This window comes from Protopterus annectens, chromosome 13.part0 (genome assembly GCF_019279795.1).
Source record: "Protopterus annectens isolate FY-2018-M chromosome 13.part0, PAN1.0, whole genome shotgun sequence".
Taxonomy (NCBI): Eukaryota; Metazoa; Chordata; order Ceratodontiformes; family Protopteridae; genus Protopterus; species Protopterus annectens.
In genome coordinates, this window is record NC_056747.1 from 1,356,216,838 (window position 1) to 1,356,243,337 (window position 26,500).

General features: G+C 41.1%; 1 protein-coding gene across 1 annotated transcript in view; it reads right to left on the minus strand.

The window, feature by feature from the left end:
- The window catches only part of ADCY10 (adenylate cyclase 10), a 376,739-nt gene that overhangs the window by 148,835 nt on the left and 201,404 nt on the right, over positions 1–26,500 (minus strand). The window contains exons 13-15 of the mRNA XM_044054989.1: positions 22,533–22,683; positions 16,886–17,078; positions 16,556–16,642 (exon numbers count right to left, since the gene is read on the minus strand). Coding sequence (XP_043910924.1) covers positions 16,556–16,642; positions 16,886–17,078; positions 22,533–22,683 — 431 coding nt within the window. The remainder of the gene's footprint in view (positions 1–16,555; positions 16,643–16,885; positions 17,079–22,532; positions 22,684–26,500) is intronic.

Sequence of the window (26,500 nt, forward strand, 5' to 3'; positions counted from 1 at the left end):
TGGTGTTCTTTATTCTGTATATTTATTTACTTGGAGTTGTGAAGGAGTGGAGGAGCTGTTTTTTTTCGTTGCTATGTCGGTGAACACCATTTCTGTCACCCAGCCGGGTGCACCATCCGTACAACCAGTGAATCTGGCAACCATATGGAAGGAGAGGGAAGAAAAAATGGCTAACAATGACCCTTGGGAAAGTGCTACCATAGATTTTTCCGAGAGGTATGTGGAATTGGAAAGAGCTTTGATAAAAGAAGTTACAACATTTTACGATCTGAAGCTGCTTGAGAAATATATTAGAACCAATGTCACCCCGAGGGGTTTGAGGGTTGAACGTTTACCAGCTTTCGAATTCTCTGAGGATGAATTGGACTTATCCTCGGAATGGAAGGACATTTCTATAAAATGCACTCTGGGTTGGTTAGGAGTGCTTGTTAAAAGAAATGAAAGAGTGTTAAATAAAACTCGCTCTTCCATCCTGCTTTTGCAAGATAAACTGATCGAGGAGAGCTCGGTGTCCATCTTTAATAAAAATATGGTGGAAATCAAAAATAGAGTTTCTAAAATTGAAGCAGAGGTTGTTTCCCGTAAAAAGAGAAAATATCTCCGTGACATCAAGGACCATGAATCGGGCAAGCTGTTTTCCTGGCAGTACAGCTTTAAGAGGAAGCGTGGCGCTTCCCGTGACGTCACAAGGGTCCCGAGATCAACTGGGGGAGAAACCTCTGCATCGTCGGCGGATGAACTGAGTAGCAGAAAGAGTGTTTCTTTCGAGAGTTTGAACACGGAGCATGAATCGTTTGCAGGAGCGAATGGAGTAGCAGGTGATTCAGATCAGACAGCAGTGCAGCAGAAAGGAAGAGGTCGTCGCTTTCAAACCAAGGGAAGAAGGAGATGACAGCATAACTAGAACAAACGAGGAGGGAAACGTTGTTCCGAAGTTTGTTTTTGCTAATGAGGGAGAGTTACAGCAGGACTTTATGCAGGACTCTGTGTTGGATGGAAACATTGATAATGTTAACGAAATGGGTTTCACACAGGACCTTGCAGCAGTTTTTGGTGACAATATGAACATTTGTGAAGGTGAGAATTTCAATATTGTAAATATTTCGGATTTATATATCTCCGAGAGTGCCAAACAAGTTTTATTTAAGGGCACCAAATTTGTACCTGTATGTTTTCCTTCTTTAGCAGACCTATCTTTGGAAATCAAGCAGTTTTGCAGAAAATTGTATTTAAAAGATTTTTTCGGGAATCAAAATTGTTTATCCCATGATAGAAACAATGAAGGAAATGATAGTAATGTTGTAATTTTTGATAGTTTAGAAAATGTAGAACATTTTGATGATTCTTTATTAAATTTGACATTACATGAAAATGATTTGGTGGATATCCATGCACAAGAGGAAGTGTGTGAAGATGGTGGGGGTTTTGCCTTCAGTACGGGTTATGGTAGGCTAGCAGTTCCCAATGTACCTTGTAAAAGTGAGTTTATGCCACCTAGAAAAAATGTGGTTATCAATGTCTTTGAGAAAACATTATTAAAAACCATAGAGGAAGAATATAAAAAGTTTCGTGGTGAAAAGAAAAAATATAATTTAAAGAAGGATGAATGGAAAGCTTTACTTAATTTGAAGGATGTTAATAACCAATATGTATTTACTCAAGCTGACAAGGGTGGGAACTGGGTAGTTCTTTCCAGGGAAAAATACAATTCCATGGTACTGGATTTATTAATGGATACTAGCACTTATTTAGAATTACCCCTAAATCCATTAAAAGAATATAATACATTATTGCTGGAACTACTGGAAAGGGGAGAAAGGCTAGGTTTTTTGTCATCAGTGGATGTTAGGAAATTATATGTCAAAAATCCCAGGATAGCCAAGTTTTTCACCATTCCCAAAATACACAAAAACATAAGGAATCCTCCAGGACGTCCCATAGTTTCTGTTAAGGGAGGCTATTTACAAAACGTAGGAATATTCCTGGATTCCTTATTGAAATGTCACTTGGAAAGGGTACAGTCACATGTTAAAAATAGTGATGAGGTGTGCTTTAAGGTTAGCAATATAGCATGGGGCGAAGATTTCTACTGGGCCAGTGTGGACGTCAAGTCCCTATATACCAGCATCAATAGGTTCCATGGTTTAAAAGCAGTGGAGAAAATGTTGGGGGATGGACCAAGGACATTTTTTATCATAAGTCTATTGGACTTCTGCCTAACACATAATTGCTTCGAGTTCGAGGGAAGGCATTTTTTGCAAAAGGAGGGCACAGCAATGGGGGCAGCTTTTGCGCCCTCATATGCTATTTTGTTTATGGCCCATTTTGAAAATTGTTATATTTATCCCTCTGAATTTTATAGAAGCAAGGTAGTGAAATATGTGAGATTTATTGATGACTTGTTATTCCTATGCAGGGGATCCCCAGATGAATTTGGTAATTTTGTTTTGGAGATGAAGCAAAACCGCTGGGGATTAGATTTTACTCACACCATAGGGGGCAGAAGTATCCAATACTTGGATGTGGAAATCTACTTGTGCCCGGATAATAAAATACATTACAAACCTTATTACAAAAAGACTGCAGCTGAAAATTTTCTCCATGCTTCCAGTATGCACAGTGACTCTTTGGTAAGATCTTTACCATTGAGTGAGTTCAAACAAATAGGTAGGCACACCTCTGAGAGAAAGTTGATTCCAAGTGAATTCAGCAAGGTTGAAGGAAAATTGGTAGGGAGGGGGTATTCCAAAGTGAGTGTTAGAGAAGCTAGGATGAAGGTAGAAAGTGAGTTAGGTCTTGTTAAATGGCCCGGCAACAGGGGTAAATCCTGGACTTTTGGGAATTTTGGGAATATTAGATTTGGTGATGACAATGATGACGGTAAGGATAGGTCCGGAGATAAAATATTTTTTGTGACCAGATATTCCCATTTTTCTAATATACTAAGGTAAACAGTGGGGAGATTTTGGCCCATTATTTGTGAAGATGAAAGAATAGGAAAACTTTTTCCTTCGAGGGTCACCTTTTCGTACAAGAGATATTTTAATCTCAGGGAAATATTAAATTTTAGAAAGGACAGTAGAGTTAAAAAAGGTGACAAAAAGGGAACATTCAGATGTGGAAAATGTAAGGTTTGCAATTGGGTTAAAAACTTGGATGGTTTCAAAATCAATGAGGTCAGATACAGTGCTACAGAATATTATGACTGTAACTCCACAGGGGTAGTGTATATTATAGGTTGTGGATGTGAGAAACAAAATTGGTACATAGGACAAACAACTAGGAGGGTGAAGCTTAGGATCCTGGAACATCTAGGGGATATAAGACACAAGAGAATGGAGAGTCCAGTAGGAAGACATTTCTGTGAAAAACATAGGGGGGTTCCAGAGGGATTTGTATTTAGCGTATTGGGAAGGCCTAATGCATTCGGGAATGAAGCCATGTTCCGGGAAAGATTATTATTGTTGGAATCTAGGTTCATTTTCAATTTGAAAACATTGTTTCCTAATGGGATGAATATGGAGGCTTAGTGGGTATTCCACATATCTCTCGGAAATAATAAGGTTGAAGAAATGTATGTTAATAAAATTTGAAGCAATGTATGTTTGCAAGGGTTTTATGGAATATGGAAATGTGGAAGAATAAAGAAAAAAAAGTACAAGTACTGTTTATATTATAGTATTTATGTATTAAATTTCAACTATTTTTTGTAATAAATCTTTTATGTGTTCACATATTTATGGAAGTGAGGAGGAAAGATGCTAGATAGGTGTTTTCATATAATAATAAAGGAAGCCTAATTGCATAATTAGGGGATAGTGCATCAACAATTCAATTAAATGTTTTTTAAAAATGGGTGGTGTTTGCTATGATAGTTGTATTCCAGGAGAAGGCGAAGGCCGAGGTACCAGAATTAAAAAATTTCAAACGCACAGCAACTGGTGTTCTTTATTCTGTATATTTATTTACTTGTAGTTGTGAAGGAGTGGAGGAGCTGTTTTTTTTTAAATTGTGTGTGTTTCTACACCTGTGTGTGCATGTGTGTATAATGTGTATACATATATATATATATATATATATATATATATATATTATATATATATATATATATATATATTTGTGTGTGTGTGTGTGTCTACACATGAGTGTGCGCATGTGTGTATAATTATGTTTATATATATTTGTGTGTGTGTGTGTGTGTGTGTGTGTGTGTGTGTGTGTGTGTGTGTGTGTGTGTGTGGCAGAGGCTGCTCAGAGGCGATCTGTGCCTGACGTATAAAGCCATGTCCAACCCGGAATTAATGGACATGCTGCACCTCAGAAAATCCAAATCCCATTGAGCTACACGCTGAGAGACTTGAACCTCAGCACTGAAATAAATAGGACATGCTGGAGGGACAGATTCATAACCCAGAGGCTCCCTTCACTCTGGAATAAAATCCCAGTCCAGGTTAGGCAGAGTCCCTCATTGACTCTCTTCAAGTGGAATCTTGATGAGTGGATGGGAGATCATAGGTTTACCCCGGGTATCACTTCTGTGTCACTGTTAGACAGAGGCACAGTATACTAACCTCGAAAAAGGGCATAGCAAAATTAATTTAAAATGGGTGGCGAAAGCAAACACACTCTGGCTAGGCTTATAAATGCCCTAGGGCAGATAGCCTAGTATGAACCTATGAACCTATATATATATATATATATATATGTATATATATATATATATATATATATATATATATATATATATATATATATATATATATATACATATATATATATATATATATATATATATATATATATTTACATACATAGATTACTTTTATAAGATTAAAATACCATAATATTGAAATCCAGATAATCGAGACAACTACACCTAAATGTCATAAACACTAAAATGTAAATAACTGAAACCCATAACATCAAAATATTGTTTGCAGATGTTACACACCACTTCCGGCACCCATTTGTTCTTGTAAACAGAAAATTATGTCTACTTCTACCTGTGTAAACAAAATAACATGCTGAATACTTTTCAATCAACTCTGAAAATATTGCCATCAACCAGTATGTGATTTAAAGAAACAGAGCTCATTTTTCCACAAAATGTTCATACATTTTCCAGTACGTAAACAAAATGGTATACTTACTTCGTGAATATATGCCAGTAGGACAGAAAAGAAACAATTTAAATACATTTCGATGTGACGGGTTTCGATTATTTAAATTTCTGTGTTTATGACATTTTATTGATATGATAATGTTTGGCATCGATTTCTCAGACGTCCAGGCCAAAGTAGAAAGCCTTTGGCTCACCACGTTCACTGATTATTCCAAACTGGGAGCATCATCGAGTCCCCCAATGATGTCAACATATTACAAGAAAAGCTAACACAAACAAATGATTGGTGCCAAACCCATGGTCTAAAACTAAATGCAAAAAAATACATTATTACTTCCTTTGGAAAAATAGAATTCCCTACAAATTACAATATGGACAGCACCCCCTGAGTTCCAACCCAGTGGTCTGAGACTTGGGAGCAGGTTGACAGCAATCTGAACTCTGACCATCAAATTTCCACAGTGGTAAGAAAAGCCTTTTATGTAGTATACTTCATAATCAACAGCATAGCATCCAGGTCAAGGGATGTTATAACTCCACTGTACTTGACCCTCATCAGACCACTAATAGAGAATAATGCACCTCATCAGACCACTAATAGAGAATAATGCACCCTCATCAGACCACTAATAGAGAATAATGCACCTCATCAGACCACTAATAGAGAATAATGCACCTCATCAGACCACTAATAGAGAATAATGCACCTCAGCAGACCACTAATAGAGAATAATGCACCTCATCAGACCACTAATAGAGAATAATGCACCTCATCAGACCACTAATAGAGAATAATGCACCCTTTTGCATGTACCTCACCAGACATCTGCAGCAGCTGGAGAGACCTCAGAGGTTTGGAGGGACTCCAAACCATGACTTACATGAAAAGGCTGAAAGCCCTGATACTTTCATCTGCATCTTATAGGTTGCTGAGATGTGATTTATGCCTATCCTATAGGCAATCTCCAACCCTGCCCTAATGGAAATGCTGATATGTCTCACAGATACTGCCACTTCTCTAGAACAGCCTTCCTATTCATGTAAAACAGAGCTCCTCAGTGACTTTATTCAAATGCAACCTAGATAATTGGATGGGAAAATGAAAATTTGCCCCTGGGATGGCACCCATATCCCTCATGGGCAGGTGTAGCCAATGCTGATCACAGACCCACTCTATGCATAGATTTATTCTGCGAACTACCCAAACAGAACAAATGGGGATACGTGGGATTAACATGCCTAGGCTAGTAAAGGCTCTATGGCTGCTAGCCTTGTAACCTCCTATGAACCTATGCAAAACATTGTTAATCATTGTGAAGGGGCCAAACTAATCCACGAATCTATGTAAAACATTGTAATCATTGTGAAGGGGCCAAACTAATCCACAAATCTATGTAAAACATTGTTAATCATTGTGAAGGGGCCAAACTAATCCATGAATCTATGTAAAACATTGTTAATCATTGTGAAGGGGCCAAACTAATCCATGAATCTATGTAAAACATTGTTAATCATTGTGAAGGGGCCAAACTAGTCCATGAATCTATGTAAAACATTGTTAATCATTGTGAAGGGGCCAAACTAATCCATGAATCTATGTAAAACATTGTTAATCATTGTGAAGGGGCCAAACTAATCCATGAATCTATGTAAAACATTGTTAATCATTGTGAAGGGGCCAAACTAATCCATGAATCTATGTAAAACATTGTTAATCATTGTGAAGGGGCCTAACAAATCCAATAGCCAGATGATTTCACAACTGCACCTGTTAAGTCTAAACTTCAGAATTGTTTCTTCCCCAAGAAGTGGTTGAGTGATATAAGACAATGCATCAAAGAACAAAATTCTGTTATTCTCCTCAAAAACATCCTACTAATCTCCGTCTTCCCACAGTATCTACTATGATGAAGAATATGTCTCATGATTCTTCTGTCACTGAAGGAGTTACCTCTATAAATCTTCATGAATTCGACCAAGTTAATCTGCTAAAGTTCAGCTTTCATATAAAAACTGTCAGCAACAAATCTAACATAAAACTATGTAAACGTCATAAAGCAAAAGTGTCCTGATAGACACTGCGGAGATTGTCATGGCTGTATGTTTATTAATGGTTGACTAAAACTATGATACCACTCTACAACATGTTGGTTAACCGTTAATAAACTTATACAGCACAGTGAAAAACGATAAACCTGTACTTTCACAAATGAAATAGACTAGAACAAGGCATGCATATTTAATTCAGATTACATAAATGTTGCTAACTCCCTTAATAAACCTAGAGCACATAAATTAGAAGTTATGTACCTACCATAACGTTCCATGTTAGTTGTCTTCTCTCGCCTTCTTTCTTGCTGGATGGGTTCAGAGCCGATCCTCGGCTCTGACTCGGCACTTGCTAAGCTCGAGAGCTAATTTTACCAGCTCGAGGCAACCCTATATCCCATGATGCAAGGCGTGACTACCTCAGATCTCGTTTGGTAGCTACAAGAAAAACCCTGCCACAAACACTTCTTCACAAGGAAGGAGACAAACTAAATGTAGAAGAAACCAGGTCAAAAACCAGTAACAGTAGTGACACTTCCTACTGGGAGCTCATGGAAAAAGTGAAACAACCCCAGAAAAGAGTACAACTTCAAGGTCTGTCCAGGCTAGGGGGAAGGAGGGAGGGACGCAAGAAAGAAGGCGAGAGAAGACAACTAACATGGAACGTTATGGTATGTACATAACTTCTAAATGTTAAGTTGTCAAACTCACCTTCATTCTTGCTGGATGGGACCGTCCTAGCACCTCTATCCTGGGTGGCTCAATGGAACAGACTCTTGAGAACTGTGGAACCAAACCTAGCCCTGTCCCTGGAGGCCAAGTCCAATTTGTAATGAGAAACAAAGGTGTGAGGAGTGGCCCAAGTGGCTGCTGCACAAATGGTGTCAATAGGTAGCCTATCCTGAAAAGCTGTGGAAGTGGCTAGGCTCCTGGTAGAATGTGCTTTTGGTTTTGAGGGCAGTTGCTTGCCCCTAAGAAGATAAACATAAGAAATGATAGAAGACAGCCATCTGGATAGGGTCACTTTGGAGACCGGAAGACCTTTCCTGTTTTCTGCATAAGAAAGAAACAGTTGATCAGATTTCCTGAATTGTTTAGTTCTGTTCAAGTAATACCTGAGTTGACGATGGACATCCAAACAGTGAAGTTTTTGTTACGACTTGTTAGAATAATTAGGGAAAAAGACTGGCAAATCAATAGATTGGTTGATATTCTTCTGGGAAGCAATCTTGGGCAAAAAGGATGGATTGGTTCTTAATGATACCCTATCTTTGTGGAAAACCAAATATGGGGAACGGACACAGAAAGCCTGAAGTTCAGACACCCTCCTGGCTGAAGTAACAGCAACTAGAAAAATTGTCTTCCAGGAAAGAAGTTTTAATGAGCATGTAGCAGCCGGTTCAAAGGGGGGTAGAATCAAGGATGCCAGCATTAAATTCAAATCCCATTGCGGAGGGGGATCTTTGATAGGAGGCTTTAGGAGAAATATCCCTCTCAAAAAAGCTTTGCAAAGCTTGTGAGACATAATATTTTGATCTGCTAAGCCCACATGAAAATTTGAGATAGCTGCCAATTGAACCTTAACTGTAGATGGAGAAGAACCCAATTGAAAAATCTCAGCTAAGAATTCCAAGACTGACTGCACTGGAGCAGTAAAGGGATCTATGTCCCTGGACTTTGCCCAGAAGGAAAAACGCTGCCATTTACTAGCATAAATCCTTCTGGTAGAGGACTTTAGAGAAGCTACTATGATATCTCGCATGGGATTAGAAATCATAGGGAGCCTGGCTAAGGAAGGAAGTGGAGCAACCACGCAGTGAGGTTGAGAGAATGAATGGCCTGGTGCAGATGACCCAAATGGTGGGTCAGAAGATCTGGAATTGGATCCAGATGCCAAGGCTGAACCAAGAGATGATGATGTAGGGACAGAAACCAAATTTGTCGAGGCCAGTAAGGGGCAATGAGAATCAACTTGGCTCTCAAGATGGTAGCTTTCTGAATCACTTGAGGTATCAGCGGGAATGGAGGAAAGGCATAAAGAAGTCCCTGGGGCCAATCCTGGGTTAGAGCGTCTCTCAGGGGATGGCCTGGTAGAGGAAAGAGAGTGAAGAAGTCTAGGCATTTGTTGTTTTGGGGTGTAGCAAAAAGGTCACAGCAAGGGACGCCCCACTTCTGAAAAATCTCGTCCACTACCAATTGTTTGAGAGACCACTCGTGTGGCATGAGAATAGCTCTGCTCAGCCTGTCCACTAAGAGGTTGGATTTCCCGGGGATGTGCGTTGCTATCAGAAACCGATGAGAGCAGATTGCCCATTGCCAAAGTCTGAGAGCTTCTCGACACAGTGGGTAGGACCTGGTCCCGCCCTGCTTGTTGATATACCAGACTACGGACATGTTGTCCGTCTGAACTGCAATAGTCCCTAAAGGAAGAAAGTCATTGAGTGCCTGCAACGTTAAAAGCACTGCTCTCATCTCTAGGACATTTATGTGCAGATGGTATTCTATTGGTTGCCAAGTCCCATGGACCATCCTGCCCTGACAATGCCCCCCCCACCCGATCAGAGAGGCATCCGAAGTGACTGTGGCAACCGAGACTGGGGGAACAAACAGTCGGCCCTGATGGAGTTGCGGGGAAGACATCCACCAGGTTAGATGACTCTTGCACGATTGTATCACAAATATCTCGTGTCACATGGGGAGCTGCTGGAATGACCACTGGGTGAACAACATCCACTGCAGAAGACGCATGTGGAAGCGGGCTAACGGCAGTAGAACAATGGCCGCAGCCATAAGACCTAGAACCTTCAGGACAAATCTGGCCCTGATTCTCTTGTTGAGTAATATGATTCGGACGTACTTTTGGATGTCCAGAATTCTTTGGTTTGTGAGTCTCGCTGACGTACTGACAGTGTCTAATTCTGCGCCTATAAAGGTAATAGATTGGCAAGGTGACAGAGAAGATTTTTCGAAGTTTACAGAAATCCCCAATTGGTTGCAGATGTGAAGGGTGTAGTCTCTGGCCTTGAGATGTTGATGCCTGGTGGTGGCAGAGAGGAGCCAGTCGTCTAGGTATGGAAACACCTGGAATCCTTGATGTCTCAGATGAGCCGTGACTGGGGACTGTAGTGAGGCCAAAGGGCAGGGCTCTGAATTGAAAGTGACTGGTCCCCAGCCGAAAGCGGAGAAACCTTCTGGAGCGCCTGTGAATTTTTATGTGATAGTACGCATCCTGAAGGTCTATTGAGCACATCCAGTTGTCCTTGCCCAAAAAGGGTAGAATGGACTGAAGCGTGACCACCCGGAATCTTGCCTTCTTGACAAACTTGTTTAGTTTGCTGAGGTCTAAAATTGGTCTCCAATCTCCCGTCCTTTTAGGCACCAAAAAGAATCTTGAGTAGATGCCGGATCCTACTTGGTCTGCTGGAACTAGTTGGATGGCTCTTTTTGCTAGGAGCTTTGATACCTCCAGCTTTGCCAATTCCCTTAGACCGGGTGAAACGTCTGGAAGGGACTGATGAGGAACGGGATATCTCTCGAAAGGAATACTGTATCCCTCGGATATGATTGACTGTACCCATTTGTCTTGAGATAGGGAATGCCAGGCTATTGGGTACAGCGACAATCTTCCCCTGACTGCCTCCAAGGGTGGACAGTCGGGCAACACCTCAGGGATGCTGGAAGGCTCCCTGCTACCCTGATTCTGCGGACCCCCTCTGCCCCTAGGGCGGCGTCTATTGTTATTACCCCCTCTGCCTCTGGGGGTAAACTGACCACGTGTATCAGGCGTGACTCCCTGAGATTTACGAAACCACATTTTCCCTCCCTTCTGCCCTTTTGGATAGGGTCTTGAAGGGGTGGAGAAATGGACTCCTATGGCAGAAAGGGTCTTGCCATCTTGCTCACACTTGGTCAATGTTTCCTTCACCTGAGGCCCGAACAAAGCCAAACCATCGAAGGGCGTATTAGTGAAGGACGCCTTAAAGGGATCTGCGAAATTACTAAGCCGCATCCAGGCCTGATGCCTAAGTGCCACTCCTGTGCCTGCGGCTCTACTCGCTCCATCGGCTGCATAAGAAATGAGCCGCATGGAGGAGTTAGTCATAGAATTTAGGATTCCTAGCTGTGAGGTAATCTTTTCTTGAGCCCCAGCAGCTGATGGATCCTGAACCACCTCACCTAGTTCCTTGAGAATGTCTCTCTGAAGCCTGGTAAAGTGACAGAGATAGTTCAGTGAACGCATAGCAAAGGTCGCTGAAGAAAACATCTGCTTACCATACCTATCCATGGTCCTAGAGTCCTTGTTAGGAGGATGGACAGGTACAGAAGGATCAGCAAGTTCCTTCTTGGTGGCCGCCGCCACCACCATGGCATCAACCGGGACACCCTTGGTAAGAAACTGTTTGTCTGAAGGGGCCTTGATGAATTTAGAGGGCCGCCTGGGGACTGGTTCCACAGAATCCGGGGCCATCCATGCCTTCTGAGCCACCACTTGCATGAGTGGGTTGAAAGGCGGAGACACCCAGGAGGTAGAGGGTCGAGATCCAAAGGCCTCCAGGTATACCGACTCATCCTTGGAGGGGTCAATGGAAGGCCAGTTCCCCCTCTGCTTAAGGAGTTCCAGGATGTCTGAAAAGGAGACATCCTCAGAGGGGGACCGTGGGGAACCCTCCGACTCATCTAAGTCAGTATCTGATGTCATAGACTCAGGGGAGTCTGTGTGCTTCCTCTTGCACGTCCTCTTACACGGGGGTTCTCCAGCAGGTTCAGGAGAAACCTCAGAAGAGGAAGTTCTTCCCAATAGGGAAACCTGGGGCGATGGATCTCTGGGTCCGGGAGCAAGAGAATGGCAAGAGACATCAACAGGCACCGAAGAGGGAGGAGCTAATGGAACAGACCGTTGACTCAGCTCCGGGGCTAGAACACTCCTCATCACCTCGAAGGCTCCCCTCCCAGGGAGGCCAGAAGACTCCCACTCCGAAGAAACAAGAATCCCTGGTCCCACCGAAAGAGAAGGCTCCGAGGCCGATGTCGGTGCCAAGCTCACCAATGCCGAAGCTCCAAGAGGGAGAGCGGGGTCGGACAAGGGTCCAATGCCAGTCACCCCCTTGGAGCCAACAAGGGAGATCCAATGACCGGATCCCTCCAAGGAAGGTCTCATGGAGGAGATCGGAGTTGAAGACAACGGGGCCGACAGGGGGAGTATCGGCTCCGGCGCACCCACGGTCACCATTCCGAGAAGCTCTGGCTCCAAACTCTGAAGGAGAGTCAGAGGAGGAATTTCAGGGGGATGAGAAATAGCAGTCGTCTGTTGAGACGGGCTATGGAGCATTTGGGCTAGTGCCTGTGACTTCAACAGTCTACTTACCACCCTCTCTAAGTCATGGTCTGATAGCCTGGAAGACCTTGAAGATCAGCTCTGATGGCTCCGCTCAGAAAGTAGAGGAGATCCCGGAGCCGAACGAATCGACTCCAGGGAAGGAGACCGAGATCTCTTCTTGGACGGAGCCATCGGAGCCGAAGACCCTTCGGTTCCAGATGGAGCTGAAGGCTTATCGGCTCCAATGCTGGTTAAAGATGCGTCAGCTCTGGATGGAGCCGACATAGTCATAGGTATTTGTGTATCGGAGCCAGCCGGAGCCGATACCATTACCTCCAATGTGGAAAGATCGGCTCCAGCTGGAGCCGATCTCGACTCCGAAGGAGTCGGAGCCACCGCCAAAGGCTTAAGCACCACAGCCTGGGCTTTAGGTGGCTTAGAGGGTTTAGCCGACCCAGTCTTGGTCGGAAAACCCTCTGGCTTCAACAAGCCACGTAGAATCAGCTTGTTTCTACATTCCTGCAGGACTCTCTGGCTAAAGGAGTGACAAATAGCACAGTAGTCCTGCAGGTGTAAAGGCCCCAGGCAGTACACACAAGAAGTGTGACCGTCTGTCAGAGACATTTTCTGACAGCACGAGTCACACTTCTTGAAGCCTGAGACCTTCACTTCCTTAGACATAGTATGCCCAACAAAAAACACACAGACACACAACAGTCACACAGTTATCTACAGAGAAAAAACTGAAAAACATAGACACTCTCCCTGACAGGAAATAACTGGGAGGGAGGCTTAAGGCCTGAGAGGAGAAAAATTATCCTTATGTAAGGAAGCAAGGGGAATATAGGGCAAAAGGATATCTAATACAAAGCGCTAACACTATAGTGAAGACTAGAAAAAGGGGGGGGGGGGATACTCTGACTAACTCTGTATAAATCCAAAAACTTTACCTGAGCTGGTAAAAAGAGACCTCTTCGCGAAGTGGCAAACGAGATCTGGGGTAGTCACACCTTGCATCATGGGATATAGGGTTGCCTCGAGCTGGTAAAATTAGCTCTCGAGCTTAGCAAGTGCCGAGTCAGAGCCGAGGATCGGCTCTGAACCCATCCAGCAAGAATGAAGGCGAGTTTGACAACTTAACATCATGTCAGTAAGTGATATGGACTCTTTCACTACTACCTCCTCACTTAACAATTCCTATCACCATGATAAAAAATAAACTCATTCAAAAACTTAAGCCACTTTCTTGCAGTTTACAACTTACCAGTAGAGTATCTTACAATCGCTGCAGACTCCATGGGTTCCTATTACGCTGTCAAATGGCAACAATGTCAAACGCTCAGAAGAGCAAAACCGCAGCATATCGAAGTTCGGATTGCAGGATCACAGTACAGTGAAGATTGGAATATTTGCTCTTTCCTCACTGTAGTCCAATCTCAGAGTTAGCATATATATTTAGTGTGTGTGTGTGTGTGGGGGGGCACAGCCCTCCCACAATAAAAGTTTTGATATTTGGCAGTTTCACTCTTCTGAGTGTTCAACATTGTTGTCATTCGACAATGTGATCTAGACCTGGCTCCACTGCATAGTCAGTATCTATAACTATAAACCACTCTATCCAAGAAGGAATATTCCCCACACTCTGGAAGCAATCTTATATTATACCTTTACAGAAACGTGGGACATCTTTTGAACTAGCAAAGTACAAACCAGCTATATTGTCTCTTCTATGTAAAATATTTTATAAATGTATTCACATACAGTTGACCAACCACCTAACATAGAATAAGCAAATTTCAATAACATCACATATTTAGTCATGGCCATTGTACTAAAACACCATTACTAATGATCAAACACTGTATTCATGACAGACGAAGTCTAGGTGCTAAGGTTGCATCCCTATTTTTCAATCTATCCAAAGTATTTGACACAGTTTTCCATCCCATGTTATTACTCATACTCAATGAATTTGGTCTCAGAAACAGTAAAATCAATTGGTTTTAAAGTTACTTCAGCTACAGAACACCGTGTGTATGCTGGGTGGATGACCTGTCAGCTCCACAACAAATAACATTAGGTGTGACATAAGGTTCAATATTAGGACCTTTACTTTTTAATGTATTTATAAAGAAAATCATACAGTTTCTCCCCCAACAAATCTAATCCAATAGACTAGTGCTGCCTATTTAATCAAAAGTGCCAATCTGACCTATAGTATTCCATTATAAAAATGCAAAACTGGCTAGAACAATCTAAACTACTCCAAAATCTAAATAAAACTAAACTTTATGGTGTTTTTGACCACCAACATATCAATCAAACTATTGTGACTTAAAAATGTTATCACAAAGTAATACTAGAATTGAGCTATTACAAAGCTATTACAAAATACAAAACTGTTGGGAATAATAATAGAATATAGATTAAGACTCAATTAGCACATCCGACATGCAGTTCAAAAAAAGAAAAAAACAACCAGGAATTCTCTATAAAGTAAAACCTGTCCTAACAGAATCTGCATGTAAGACTTTAACTTAGACTTATACACTCCTTAGCCTCCTGCATATCTTACCAATTTTCATGAACCTGCAGTTGTCTCCACTTGCAAAACTGGAGAAATCTTAATATAAAATTGCAGGTTTACAAGTAAGTGCATTACCTGAACACATCACTGTGTGGCACTAAACCCCATTAACTGCCCGGAGCTATCCAATCTACTAACCTTTTTTCAGATTGACTGCCCACAACATCCTGCATAGCCTAGCTAGATGAGTTGCCACCAACCAGTTATTAAATGAGTGCAGCCCTGCAGAAACCTGCCGTCACTAAACCAATGCTTTGTGCACAATCAAAAATCTTAAAATCATAATGGTGAATGCCTACATCCCAGCAGAGGGAAATATCTTGTTTACAATGTAAAGCCTCTTTGAAGACCATTCATATTCTAACAAAATTCTATCTATAATTTATAATCCAAATAAAATCATACATATAAATAAAACAGTCCTGCTCTTGTACTGAGTCTCCTTCTTTTGCAGTCACATCAAACAAACATCACCAAATTATTACACTTTTATTTATTTAATTTATTTATTGATATTTCCTTATCAGGAAAGTCCGATTGGGCACAGGTGCCCTTTTTCAGTTGAGGCCCACAGAGAAAAACTCCAATGTATTACATTAATGCAATCTATATTTACAATAACACATTTTATAATGCAGTTTTAGTGAGTATTTATTATAACAGTCAGTATAATAAAGCCTGCACTGATATTGACAAACATTAAGCACACAAGCCTTGTACTGAGACTTTACAGATAGAAGACTGGTGTATAAGATAGGTAGGAGTAATTTAATAAATACAACAGAGTGAGGTATTAGAGGAGATAAGTAAGTCTGAGTGTTAACAGAGAAGTAGTGATGGAACAGTAATTTGGTTGTGCTAATTAGAAGTAGGTATAGTAGTTTAAGAGGAGCAATAAAGTGACGTATTAGCAGGAATAAGCAGGTTAAATGATTTAGTGCTTTAAAGGGAGGTGGAAGAAAGGTGAGGAAGGGTGTTTTATATATATATATATATATATATATATATATATATATATATATATATATATGATATAAGATAAAATAAATAAATAAATTGCCTAGCCAGACTTTCCTGGTAAACAAATGCAAATAAATAGGTAAATGATCAATAAACAGAGTTCTTTTCCAAAGTGGATCTAATACCGCTTTCATCTAATCCGCTTTGGTCACATTTTAGAACAGAGAAGTATTTCACTCTCAAAGTTTAGGAAAGGCAGTCACTTATTTTATTCAATTCTGCATTATTCCTTGGCACAAAACGGATGCAGTTGATGTAACACTGCATGCCATGTCCCTGTTGTTGGCAATTAAAGCAGTTCTTCAGTTCTCCACTTTCAGGGCAAGCTGCCAATAATCAATTACAGATTTTTTTCAAAATCTTGTATTTGAGTTTCAAGGTATTTTTAGCTGTGTATTCTGTTACTGTCATATAACGTGGGCACCACTCAGAGAAATAACTAAAGGGAACTCTTACTTACCTGATTTACTATTTCAATTAGGAGATCCTTAAACATTTCCATTTGTTGGGTGAAATCCATATGTGAAATTTCCTCTGATACCGAGAACTAAACAAACAGAAACAGAATAATGAGAAACAAACATGTAAGCTAACGTTCCTATCAGACGATATGTCAGCTATGATTTTATTTGTGCTGTTAACATTTATCAGACATTTTTACAACCACACATATTTTGCAGTTTACTGAGAATGTAGTGACTATTTGTACACACAAACATCTTTTTTTTTAGACAAAAACTAGCTCAAAACGTAAGACTATGGACCTGTAGATTAAAATGAAGTGATGTACCTCAACGCGCAGAAAATAATTTAGGAGACATAGGTATTTCTCAATCTTGGATGTAGATATCTTGCTCATAATGACTTCTTTTCTTTCATCATAGTTTTTGCAGCTCTCTGTCTGTAATAGCATTACAATCATAGACCGGATAGCATAGTAGGGTTGCTTACTATCAATTTTTGCTAACTCCAGAATGACTGATCTAAAACAAAAAGGAATAAAAGTGAATTACTAAATGGAAGCATTACATAAATTCATTAGTAATGAATGCTTGATGTAAATTATTATTATTTTTTTTCAACTGTATGGTAGCATATTGCTCATACCATCTGCCTTGATTCTGTTACTAGCACTACAAGCATTCTTACTGAATGACAACTCTGATCTGAAATGAAAACAAGGGATGCCCTGAAGAAGTCAAAAATATCAACGTTACATCTCACAGCAGGAAGTAGAAAGGGTGGCACTAACTCATAGATCTCTGTTATTGTTTGCAAGGATCAAAGTAGATCTAATTTAGGTACAGACAAGAGGTTTCACCAGTCAAAACAGATCAGAAAGGTGGGATAACCGAGCAAACTTCAGAAATGCGCACAGGGTGGGATGGCGAAAACGGCATGAAGCTGACAGAATGATAGAAGCTGCACAACCTGGGAGACAGAGGCCAAAACAGAAATAAATGTGAGACAAGGTATAGCAGCCACTCCCCTGGTGCAGAGGGATAAAATACTGACTAGAGTCCAGTTGACCTGGATTCACTTAGCAGCTCAGGCAACTAATGGAGTAGCAGTGAAGGGATGGGCGTGCCCATCCTGGGTGGCAGGGCACTCAATGATACATTCCCTAAGGGTGGGTGTGTACCAAACAGGGGAGTTGCCCTCAGACACAATCAATAAGTGTTCAGTCAATGACCACTCCAATATATTAAATGTATCAATGTCAAAACAGGATCAAATTAAAATGGCTTTGTGCAATTCCAGAAATCTAAAGAACAAGTTGCCCGACCTTAAGCCACTCTTGTATTTGGAAGGTATCCATATATGCGTAATCACTGAAACATGGTTTACATGCCCAGAAAGCACTCCCTCCATATGTGGGTTTAGTGCTCACCACACTTTCAGATACAACGGCAACTATGGTGAAATGTCCACCTTTGTCAGAAATCATATTAATTCCAGATAGGTTCCCAGAGAACCACAAATGGAACTTATCTAACTCCAAATCACACTCAACAAAATCAGCTACAGCTTATTGCCTATTAGAGAACACCTTCCATGAGCCCCCATGTTCCTGTCATCATGGATGAGCTCCCCATAATAAAAACTCTCATGGATGAGCTCCCCATAATAAAAACTCTCATGGATAATCTCCCCATAATAAAAAACTATATCATTCTGGAAGACCTTAACTAGCCATCAACACATTCAATTCAGGATATGCACAGACGTTTTTTAAGTAACCAGATTGCTATTAGCCCAACCAGATGACAAAATATTATTTACCTTGTACTTACAATTGAAATATAAACATTCCCAAGTCCAGGAGTAACTTCTTCTCTTATTAAGTTAGTCAGTAACATTTTCCCTCAAACTGTCTAAGCCCCCTGAAACTAATATATTGAAATTGAAAGATTTTAAGTGCAAAAATCTCATCAAATTTTATGCTGTTCATGAAATTTGCTAATAACACCACTCCAGACATCACCTCAGGAGGTTGATTCACAAAGGAGTTTTATACCCAGATAAATAAATGTGTAGAGCCTATGAACCTATAAATTAACAATCCAGATCCAAATACAGTAGGAAATTTAAAAGTAAACAACCTGGTGGTCTTACGATATAAATAATATCTAAAGGAAAAAGGATAAAATTTAATGAAGAATACAACAGATCTAAAGCCCCCCCCAGGTCATGGAAAACAATAAGAATATGAGTAAGAATTAAAAAAGACTATTAGATCTACTAAGGCAGACCATAAACTCAGGCTGGCATCTGAAGCCAAGGATAATTCCAAATCCTTCTTTAGTTAAGCTAGAAAACTACAAAATAACACTCAGCAATGTACAAAACTCATATTAAATGGCAAAGCCTACTTGGATCGGTGAACATTGGTAAAGTACTAGCAAATAAATTTAGTGCAAATTTCATTCCTGAGTAGACTAAAGTCCTATGAACCCCGTATCTCTGAAAAACCCCCATCATCACTAAAGAACACATAATGAAAGCACTGTCCACGACAAAGAACACTTGCTGCACAAGGCAGATAACGTATTGGGCTGTTTGTAAACTGTACTAAACAAGCTCTGGAGGGCCCTTTCAATATGCTATTACACCTGCGTCTGGCTACAGGCTCGTTCCCAGATCTATGGTGTACAGCACTGGTGAGGGCCCTTTTAATATGCTATTAAACCTGCGTCTGGCTACAGGCTCGTTCCCAGATCTATGGTGTACAGCACTGGTGAGGGCCCTTTCAAAATGCTATTAAACCTGCATCTGGCTACAGGCTCGTTCCCAGATCTATGGTGTACAGCACTGGTGAGGGCCCTTTCAATATGCTATTAAACCTGCGTCTGGCTACAGGCTCGTTCCCAGATCTATGGTGTACAGCACTGGTGAGGGCCCTTTTAATATGCTATTAAACCTGCGTCTGGCTACAGGCTCGTTCCCAGATCTATGGTGTACAGCACTGGTGATGGCCCTTTCAATATGCTATTAAACCTGCGTCTGGCTACAGGCTCGTTCCCAGATCTATGGTGTACAGCACTGGTGAGGGCCCTTTTAATATGCTATTAAACCTGCGTCTGGCTACAGGCTCGTTCCCAGATCTATGGTGTACAGCACTGGTGAGGGCCCTTTTAATATGCTATCAAACCTGCGTCTGGCTACAGGCCCGTTCCCAGATCTATGGTGTACAGCACTGGTGAGGGCCCTTTCAATATGCTATTAAACCTGCGTCTGGCTACAGGCTCGTTCCCAGATCTATGGTGTACAGCACTGGTGAGGGCCCTTTTAATATGCTATTAAACCTGCATCTGGCTACAGGCTCGTTCCCAGATCTATGGTGTACAGCACTGGTGAGGGCCCTTTTAATATGCTATTAAACCTGCGTCTGGCTACAGGCTCGTTCCCAGATCTATGGTGTACAGCACTGGTGAGGGCCCTTTTAATATGCTATTAAACCTGTGTCTGGCTACAGGCTCGTTCCCAGATCTATGGTGTACAGCACTGGTGAGGGCCCTTTTAATATGCTATTAAACCTGCGTCTGGCTACAGGCTCGTTCCCAGATCTATGGTGTACAGCACTGGTGAGGGCCCTTTCAATATGCTATTAAACCTGCGTCTGGCTACAGGCTCGTTCCCAGATCTATGGTGTACAGCACTGGTGAGGGCCCTTTCAATATGCTATTAAACCTGCATCTGGCTACAGGCTCGTTCCCAGATCTATGGTGTACAGCACTGGTGAGGGCCCTTTCAATATGCTATTAAACCTGCGTCTGGCTACAGGCTCGTTCCCAGATCTATGGTGTACAGCACTGGTGAGGGCCCTTTCAATATGCTATTAAACCTGCGTCTGGCTACAGGCTCGTTCCCAGATCCATGGTGTACAGCACTGGTGATACCCCTCCATTAAAGGGGTCCTGTTACTAACCCTGGAAACTACAGGTTCATCAGCCTGATGGTGCTCATTTATAAAGCCATGAAACACATAATTACAAATCTGATTAACATTCACATTAAAAATCTCATTCAGCTTAGATCCAGGGCTTGGGGTTGACATAATGGTTAAGGTGTTTACCTCAGCGACAGAAGGTATGGGGTTTAAATCTCAACTTTGGGGGGATTTGGTTAGGCTTAAAATAGCCCACAAGGGCAGCCAGCCTATGAACAAAAATTTAATTTTGTAAAAGGTACAATTTATCTAACAAACTGGGTAACTTCTTCAAAATGGTAAGACAAGCTGTTGACAGTGACCAAGTCATCCTCCAAGTCAGCATAATAAATAAACTAAATATATTACAATTAGATTTCTGTGTGGTAACATGGAAAGCAAACTGGCTAAAATGTAGAACCCATACTGTGCAGGTGGCAAGGGCAGTGTCCAAGAACATGAAGGAAACCAGTTGTGTCCTAATGGGACTACTTTTGTCCGTTATTTATTTTTTTGACCTACAGACCGAAAACCATGACTAAGGCTAACTAAGTTTGTGGATGACTGCAAACTTGAAATCATTGTAAAATATCCCTCTGACACAAAATCTCTGCAACAGGAACTAACTTATACTTATAAATGCCTGCTGTATTGAAACTGGGCTTAAATTACAAGCTAAAAAATTCAACATTATCGCATTTGGAAAGCAAACCATCCCAGCAGTGACAATATGAAACTTCAAAATGAAAATATAGTTAGAGATCCTGGAACCCTTTTGATATTTCCCTGTCCTTTGATCACCATGTAGCAATGGTTATCATCAGGATAACTACTTGAAACAGCTGATTACCAACGGAATATCATCCTGATCTAAAGACATTATTGCCCCCTTATCATCCTGATCTAAAGACGTTATTGCCCCCTTGTATTCAGCTCAGCACTGATCAGACCAATTATAGACTATGATGGTCCTTTTGGGATGTACCTCTCTGGATATATCAAACAGTTGGAAAGAGCTCAGGAGTTCCTATCAAAGAAGATCATAGGCTTAAAATTCCAAAGCTACTAGAAAAGTCTAGAAGCACTGTCCCTCTTTTCTCTGTCTTATAGCCTCTTCAGAAGAGACCTATGCCTTCCCTTTCGAGCAATCAGGGACCCAGCATTTCTGGACCTCTTTTACCTTTACAAATCAGATTCCAGAACAAGGGATCTAAACCTGCTTCAGTGGATTAATAAATCAGGGTATATATATATATATATATATATATATATATATATATATATATATAGAGAGAGAGAGAGAGAGAGAGAGATTAATTACTCAGCATCTCCCCACTTGTGGAATAGACTCCCCGTGCAGATGCAGTATCTCCTTTCAAATGGAACCCTAATAATTGGATGAGTTTTTAGAACTTCACCCTGTGGTTGACTGGCTTAGCCCTTGTTGAGAAAGGAGGTACAGTCTAGGGTGGGGAATGGCAAGGTGTAATGACTTACTAGCATTACAGAATATTTAGCATGTAATATGACAACTATTTTAAATGTCGTCACCCACTAGAGAATGTCCCAAAATACGGAGGCTGAACGGCCGAAAGAATGGACTTACATATATTAAGTCAGAGATGCTGTTTCTTAGAATATTCCCTTTTCTCCAAGGTATGGCAATCTTGGAGTCGGTATATATAATTTCAAGGGGTGAGGGGCATGGAGGGTGCAAGGGGGGGCTTACTCCCTCTGCAAAAAGAAGTTTAAAAGAGAAGAGCAGCTTTCAAAATCTGCTCTCCTGTGTTTTTAGTCTTTTTTTTCAGATTATCAGCACTGAGCACCTTATATTATTATCCACTGTATGTTCAACTTGTAAATAAATCTAAGAAAGAAATACTACAGTCTTACCAAAAACATTACTTATTTTTAATGTCTTTACTACATGTCTGTATATGTAACATTTTCAAACAGGAAAATCAGTAAAAATTAGTTTAAAAGTGAATGGATATCTTTGAAAACAAACCTGAAGCCTTTCTCCTTGGCTCTGAAACAAATTTCTCCCAACAGTTTGGTTTTGCCATAGCCCGTGACACCCTCATACAGTAGTACATGGTACAAATCACGTCTCTGTTCTCTCAAAAGTTGTTCAAACATACTTAGCTCCTTCTCTCGACCTGTAAGTACAGAAATGGACATTACTTGGGTTTTAATATTCCATAACTCCTAAGGCAGGCAAACATTTACAGAACAGTTGTGAAAAATTAATGACACTCTTTCTTTTTATCTTGCAGCAGCATTAAAATACAAAATAAGTGGTAGAGTTAGCCATGTTAGTATGTAATCAGACAAAACGGGTACAGACGAGTGCTTTAGCACAGACTAGTCTTGTCTGACTAGCAGGAAGCAAATCACTCAGAATCAAAGCCAGGTTGTCTGGCACCTGCATCAAATCCCCAAGAAAGGCCTTCGGCAGATTCAGTACCGCAAAAAAGGTGTCCTTTAAAAACTGTAACAAACTGCTCACTATAAACGTGACAAGTCACTTGCCACAGCTAAATACAATGTATGAAGCACTGAACTGCTTCAAGCCTGAGTGCAAATGCAATATCAGCATTCATTTCTGAATGCCGCTACTGTACAACCATCCAATCAACATCTGTCAATCATGCCTCCTAACACAATGCACATGGAGCAGCTGCATTCTTTGCCCTGTCCTACCTACCTACCTCTACCTACTGACTCCCAGTGCAGCACATGCAGGTAACCAAAAATGTATTTATTTATTTATTTATTCCAGTTTGATGACCAGGGAGGTCTACTAGGCTTGGGGAGCCCGTTTTCAGTGAAGGCCCGGGGAGCAAAGCTCCAACAATACATAGTTACATGAATAATTACTAAGAAACTTTGCATTACTGACAAATAAACAGGTAGCATTCATAAACAAACAAACAATTACAATTTTGTTTAGGTGTAAAAGACAGGTAAATGGCCTTGAGGCTAGATTTTACAGTATAGTTATTTATACAGAATACAAATGAGCAAGGTTAGCTAGGTGAGAGGTTAACCAGGAGTAAAAGTGGAGGGGACATTGAGAGGTATAGGGTGAAGAGTACAGTTGTATTTCCTGTTTGAGTAAAGGTAAGAATGAAGAAGAGTTTTAAACTTTTCGAGGTTATCGCAGGTCCTAAGAGTGCAGGGAAGAGCATTCCATTTTTGGCTAAGGTGAAAGAAAGCAGAAGTTGACCAGCTGGGCGCTTGGGTTTGTGGATGGTGATTAGGTTTTGGTGTGTAGATCTAAGTGTTCTATGGGGAGTATATGGTTGTAGGATATTGGATAGTGCAGGGCACTTGGTAGGTTGGAATAGTAGTCTATAGGCAGTCATGATTTGGAGAAAGTCAAGTTGGTTATGGAGTTCAATCCAGTTTAATGAGTGAAGGGAGGAACAGTGATGAGAGGAAGATTTGGCTTTGGTAGCAAATCTTGAGATTTTATTGTAATATACTTCTAGTTTGGAGGATAGTGAGGAGGATAAATTAGTAAGCAGAGGGGCGCCATGTAGTAGAGAGGGAAGGAGATAAGTAGTGGCAATAGTTAGTCTGGTAGCAGGAGAGAGGAAGTGGTTGTTTCTATAAAGAAGGCCGAGTTTTATGTTGGTTTTCTTTATGTTTAGCTGGACGTGAGTATTAAATTTTAGGTGTTCATCAATGGTTACACCAAGAAATTTGGCAGAGGAATGACCTCTAAAATGGAGTTGTTATGGCTGGTTATTTGGAATGAGTTTTTATCAATAGGGGAGGACTTAGAAGGAGAGACTAGAAGGATTTTAGTTTTGTTAGCATTTAATGAGAGGTGATTTTAGAGCATCCAGTTTCTGGTAGTTGAGAAGGCTGTTTGTGTCAGTGGTTGGAGATCTGTTAAGTTGGAGGCGCAGCAGATCAAAGTAGAATCGTCAGCATATTGAACAATTTTAGTATTGGGTATGACCTTGTAAAAGTCGTTAATAAAGATGTTGAATAGAATTGGGCCAAGTATGGATCCTTGGGGTACTCCAGTGGGGGTAGGACAGAAGGTGGAGGTGCCCTGGCCACATTTGATGGCCTGGAACTTGTCGGAAAGATAGCTGGAGAACCAGGAGAGAGTTTTGTGGAAGAGATTGAGATTAGACAGATGATTTAGAAGGTGAGTGTGGGGGATAGTATCAAAAGCTTTAGATAAGTCCAGCAGAATAGAGGATACTAAATTACCAGAGTCACGGGCTAAATTGATACTATGTAAGAGGGAGAGAAGGGTGGAGTTGGTACTATGTCCTGGGCGGAAGCCGTGTTGGGTAGGAGAGAGTAGCTGGTGTTTGGTAAGGAATGGCAACAGCTGAAGGTGGATGCATTTTTCAAGGAGTTTAGAGAGAGGGGAAAGAATGGCTATGGGGCAGAAATTAGATACGTTACAGTTTTTGCCACCCTTGTGAAGTGGAAGAATATATGCAGAGCGCCATAGTTGGGTACATAGGATTCAAGTAGGGATCTATTGATCAGGATGCTAATAGGGAGAGCAATACCATCGGAGGTTATTTTTAAGAAGGAGGAGGGAATGTTGTCAGGGGCATTGGAGCAAGGCTTCAGTTTAGAGAGTAGTTTCTTTATTTGGTAGGTGGAGATGAGTTTGAGTTTGAAAGTGGGGGGGAGGGTTGTTGGTAAAGGTCTTGGTTAGCTCAGCAATAGAAGTGGTGAAGAAGGTGTTGAATAGTGAGGCAATTTCAAGGTCAGATTTGCTGGTGTTGGGGCAGGGATTGTTTTTAGTACCTGGCCTAAGGAGAGTGTTGATAGAGTTCCACATTTTGGGGGGGGGGGGTTTGCATTTTGATGTAGTAGGATTTTTTTATCTTTCATAACTTGTTTTTTGACATGGTTTCTTAGTTGTTTGCATTTAAGTAAGATGTCTGGTTGTTTAGTTTGGAGGCATGTTTTCCAGGTTTTCTCTCTTTGTAGCATAATCTTTTCAGTGTCTCTGGTAAGCCACGGGGTGGTCTTAGCTTTTACTCCTTTTGTTCTTACTGGAGCTAGGGAGTTAAGGACATTTAAGAAAGTTGAATTGAAAAAGTCAGTGGCTGAGTCTAATGGAAGAGTTTTCAGGGGGTTCCAATTGGTATTCCTGAATGAATCAGAGAAAGTAGTAGGGTTAAAGTTAGAGAGGTTCAGAGTGTGGATAAACTGGTGGGAGTGTGGGGGGGGGGTGAGGGAAGCTCGATGGGTGAAGGCAGGGAGGTGGTCTCCTAATAGGTCAGGTATGACACCAGATTGTATCACTTTATTGGGATGAGATATTAGGATCCAGTCTAGTATGGAGCCCGGGGGGTTGGTTTTGTTGGGTCTAGTGATGGTGTTAGTAAGTTGAGTGTAGTTAAATAGATTGACTGACATGGTGGGGTTAGGGTTGTTGATTTTATTCCAGTCTATATTTACATCACCCAATATGTAGGTTTCCAATTTAATATTTGAGGAGGCCCAGGACAGGATGTCTTCCAGGGTGTTAGTGTTGTTACCTGGAGGAATATAGAGGAAATGAAGCAGATGCTTTTATGATTGTTAATTTTTAGAAGGCCTGCTACAAGTTCAGCATTATTAATAGAAGGGATGGTATTAGGATATGGAGTAAAGGACAGCTGGTTGGAGTAGACTAGTGTGACACCGCCACCTCGAGTACTTAGGTGGTCAGATCGAAGTGATTGAAATCCGGGGGGAAGGAATTCAGAGTCACTTATGTGAGGTTTTAGCCAGGTTTCAGAGATGCCTACAATGTCAGGTGAGTTGTGAGTGAGCCAGGCATGAAACTGGGTTATTTCATTTTTTAGGCTTTGGGCGTTGATGGTGAGGAATTTGAGGTATTTATTGGTGGAATTATTGTGGGAGCTAGTGTGGTCAGTAGGAGAGAAGTTTGGTCCTGGATTAGGGTGAATGTGACCGGCTAAGCAGAGGTAAGTGAGATAAGGAATA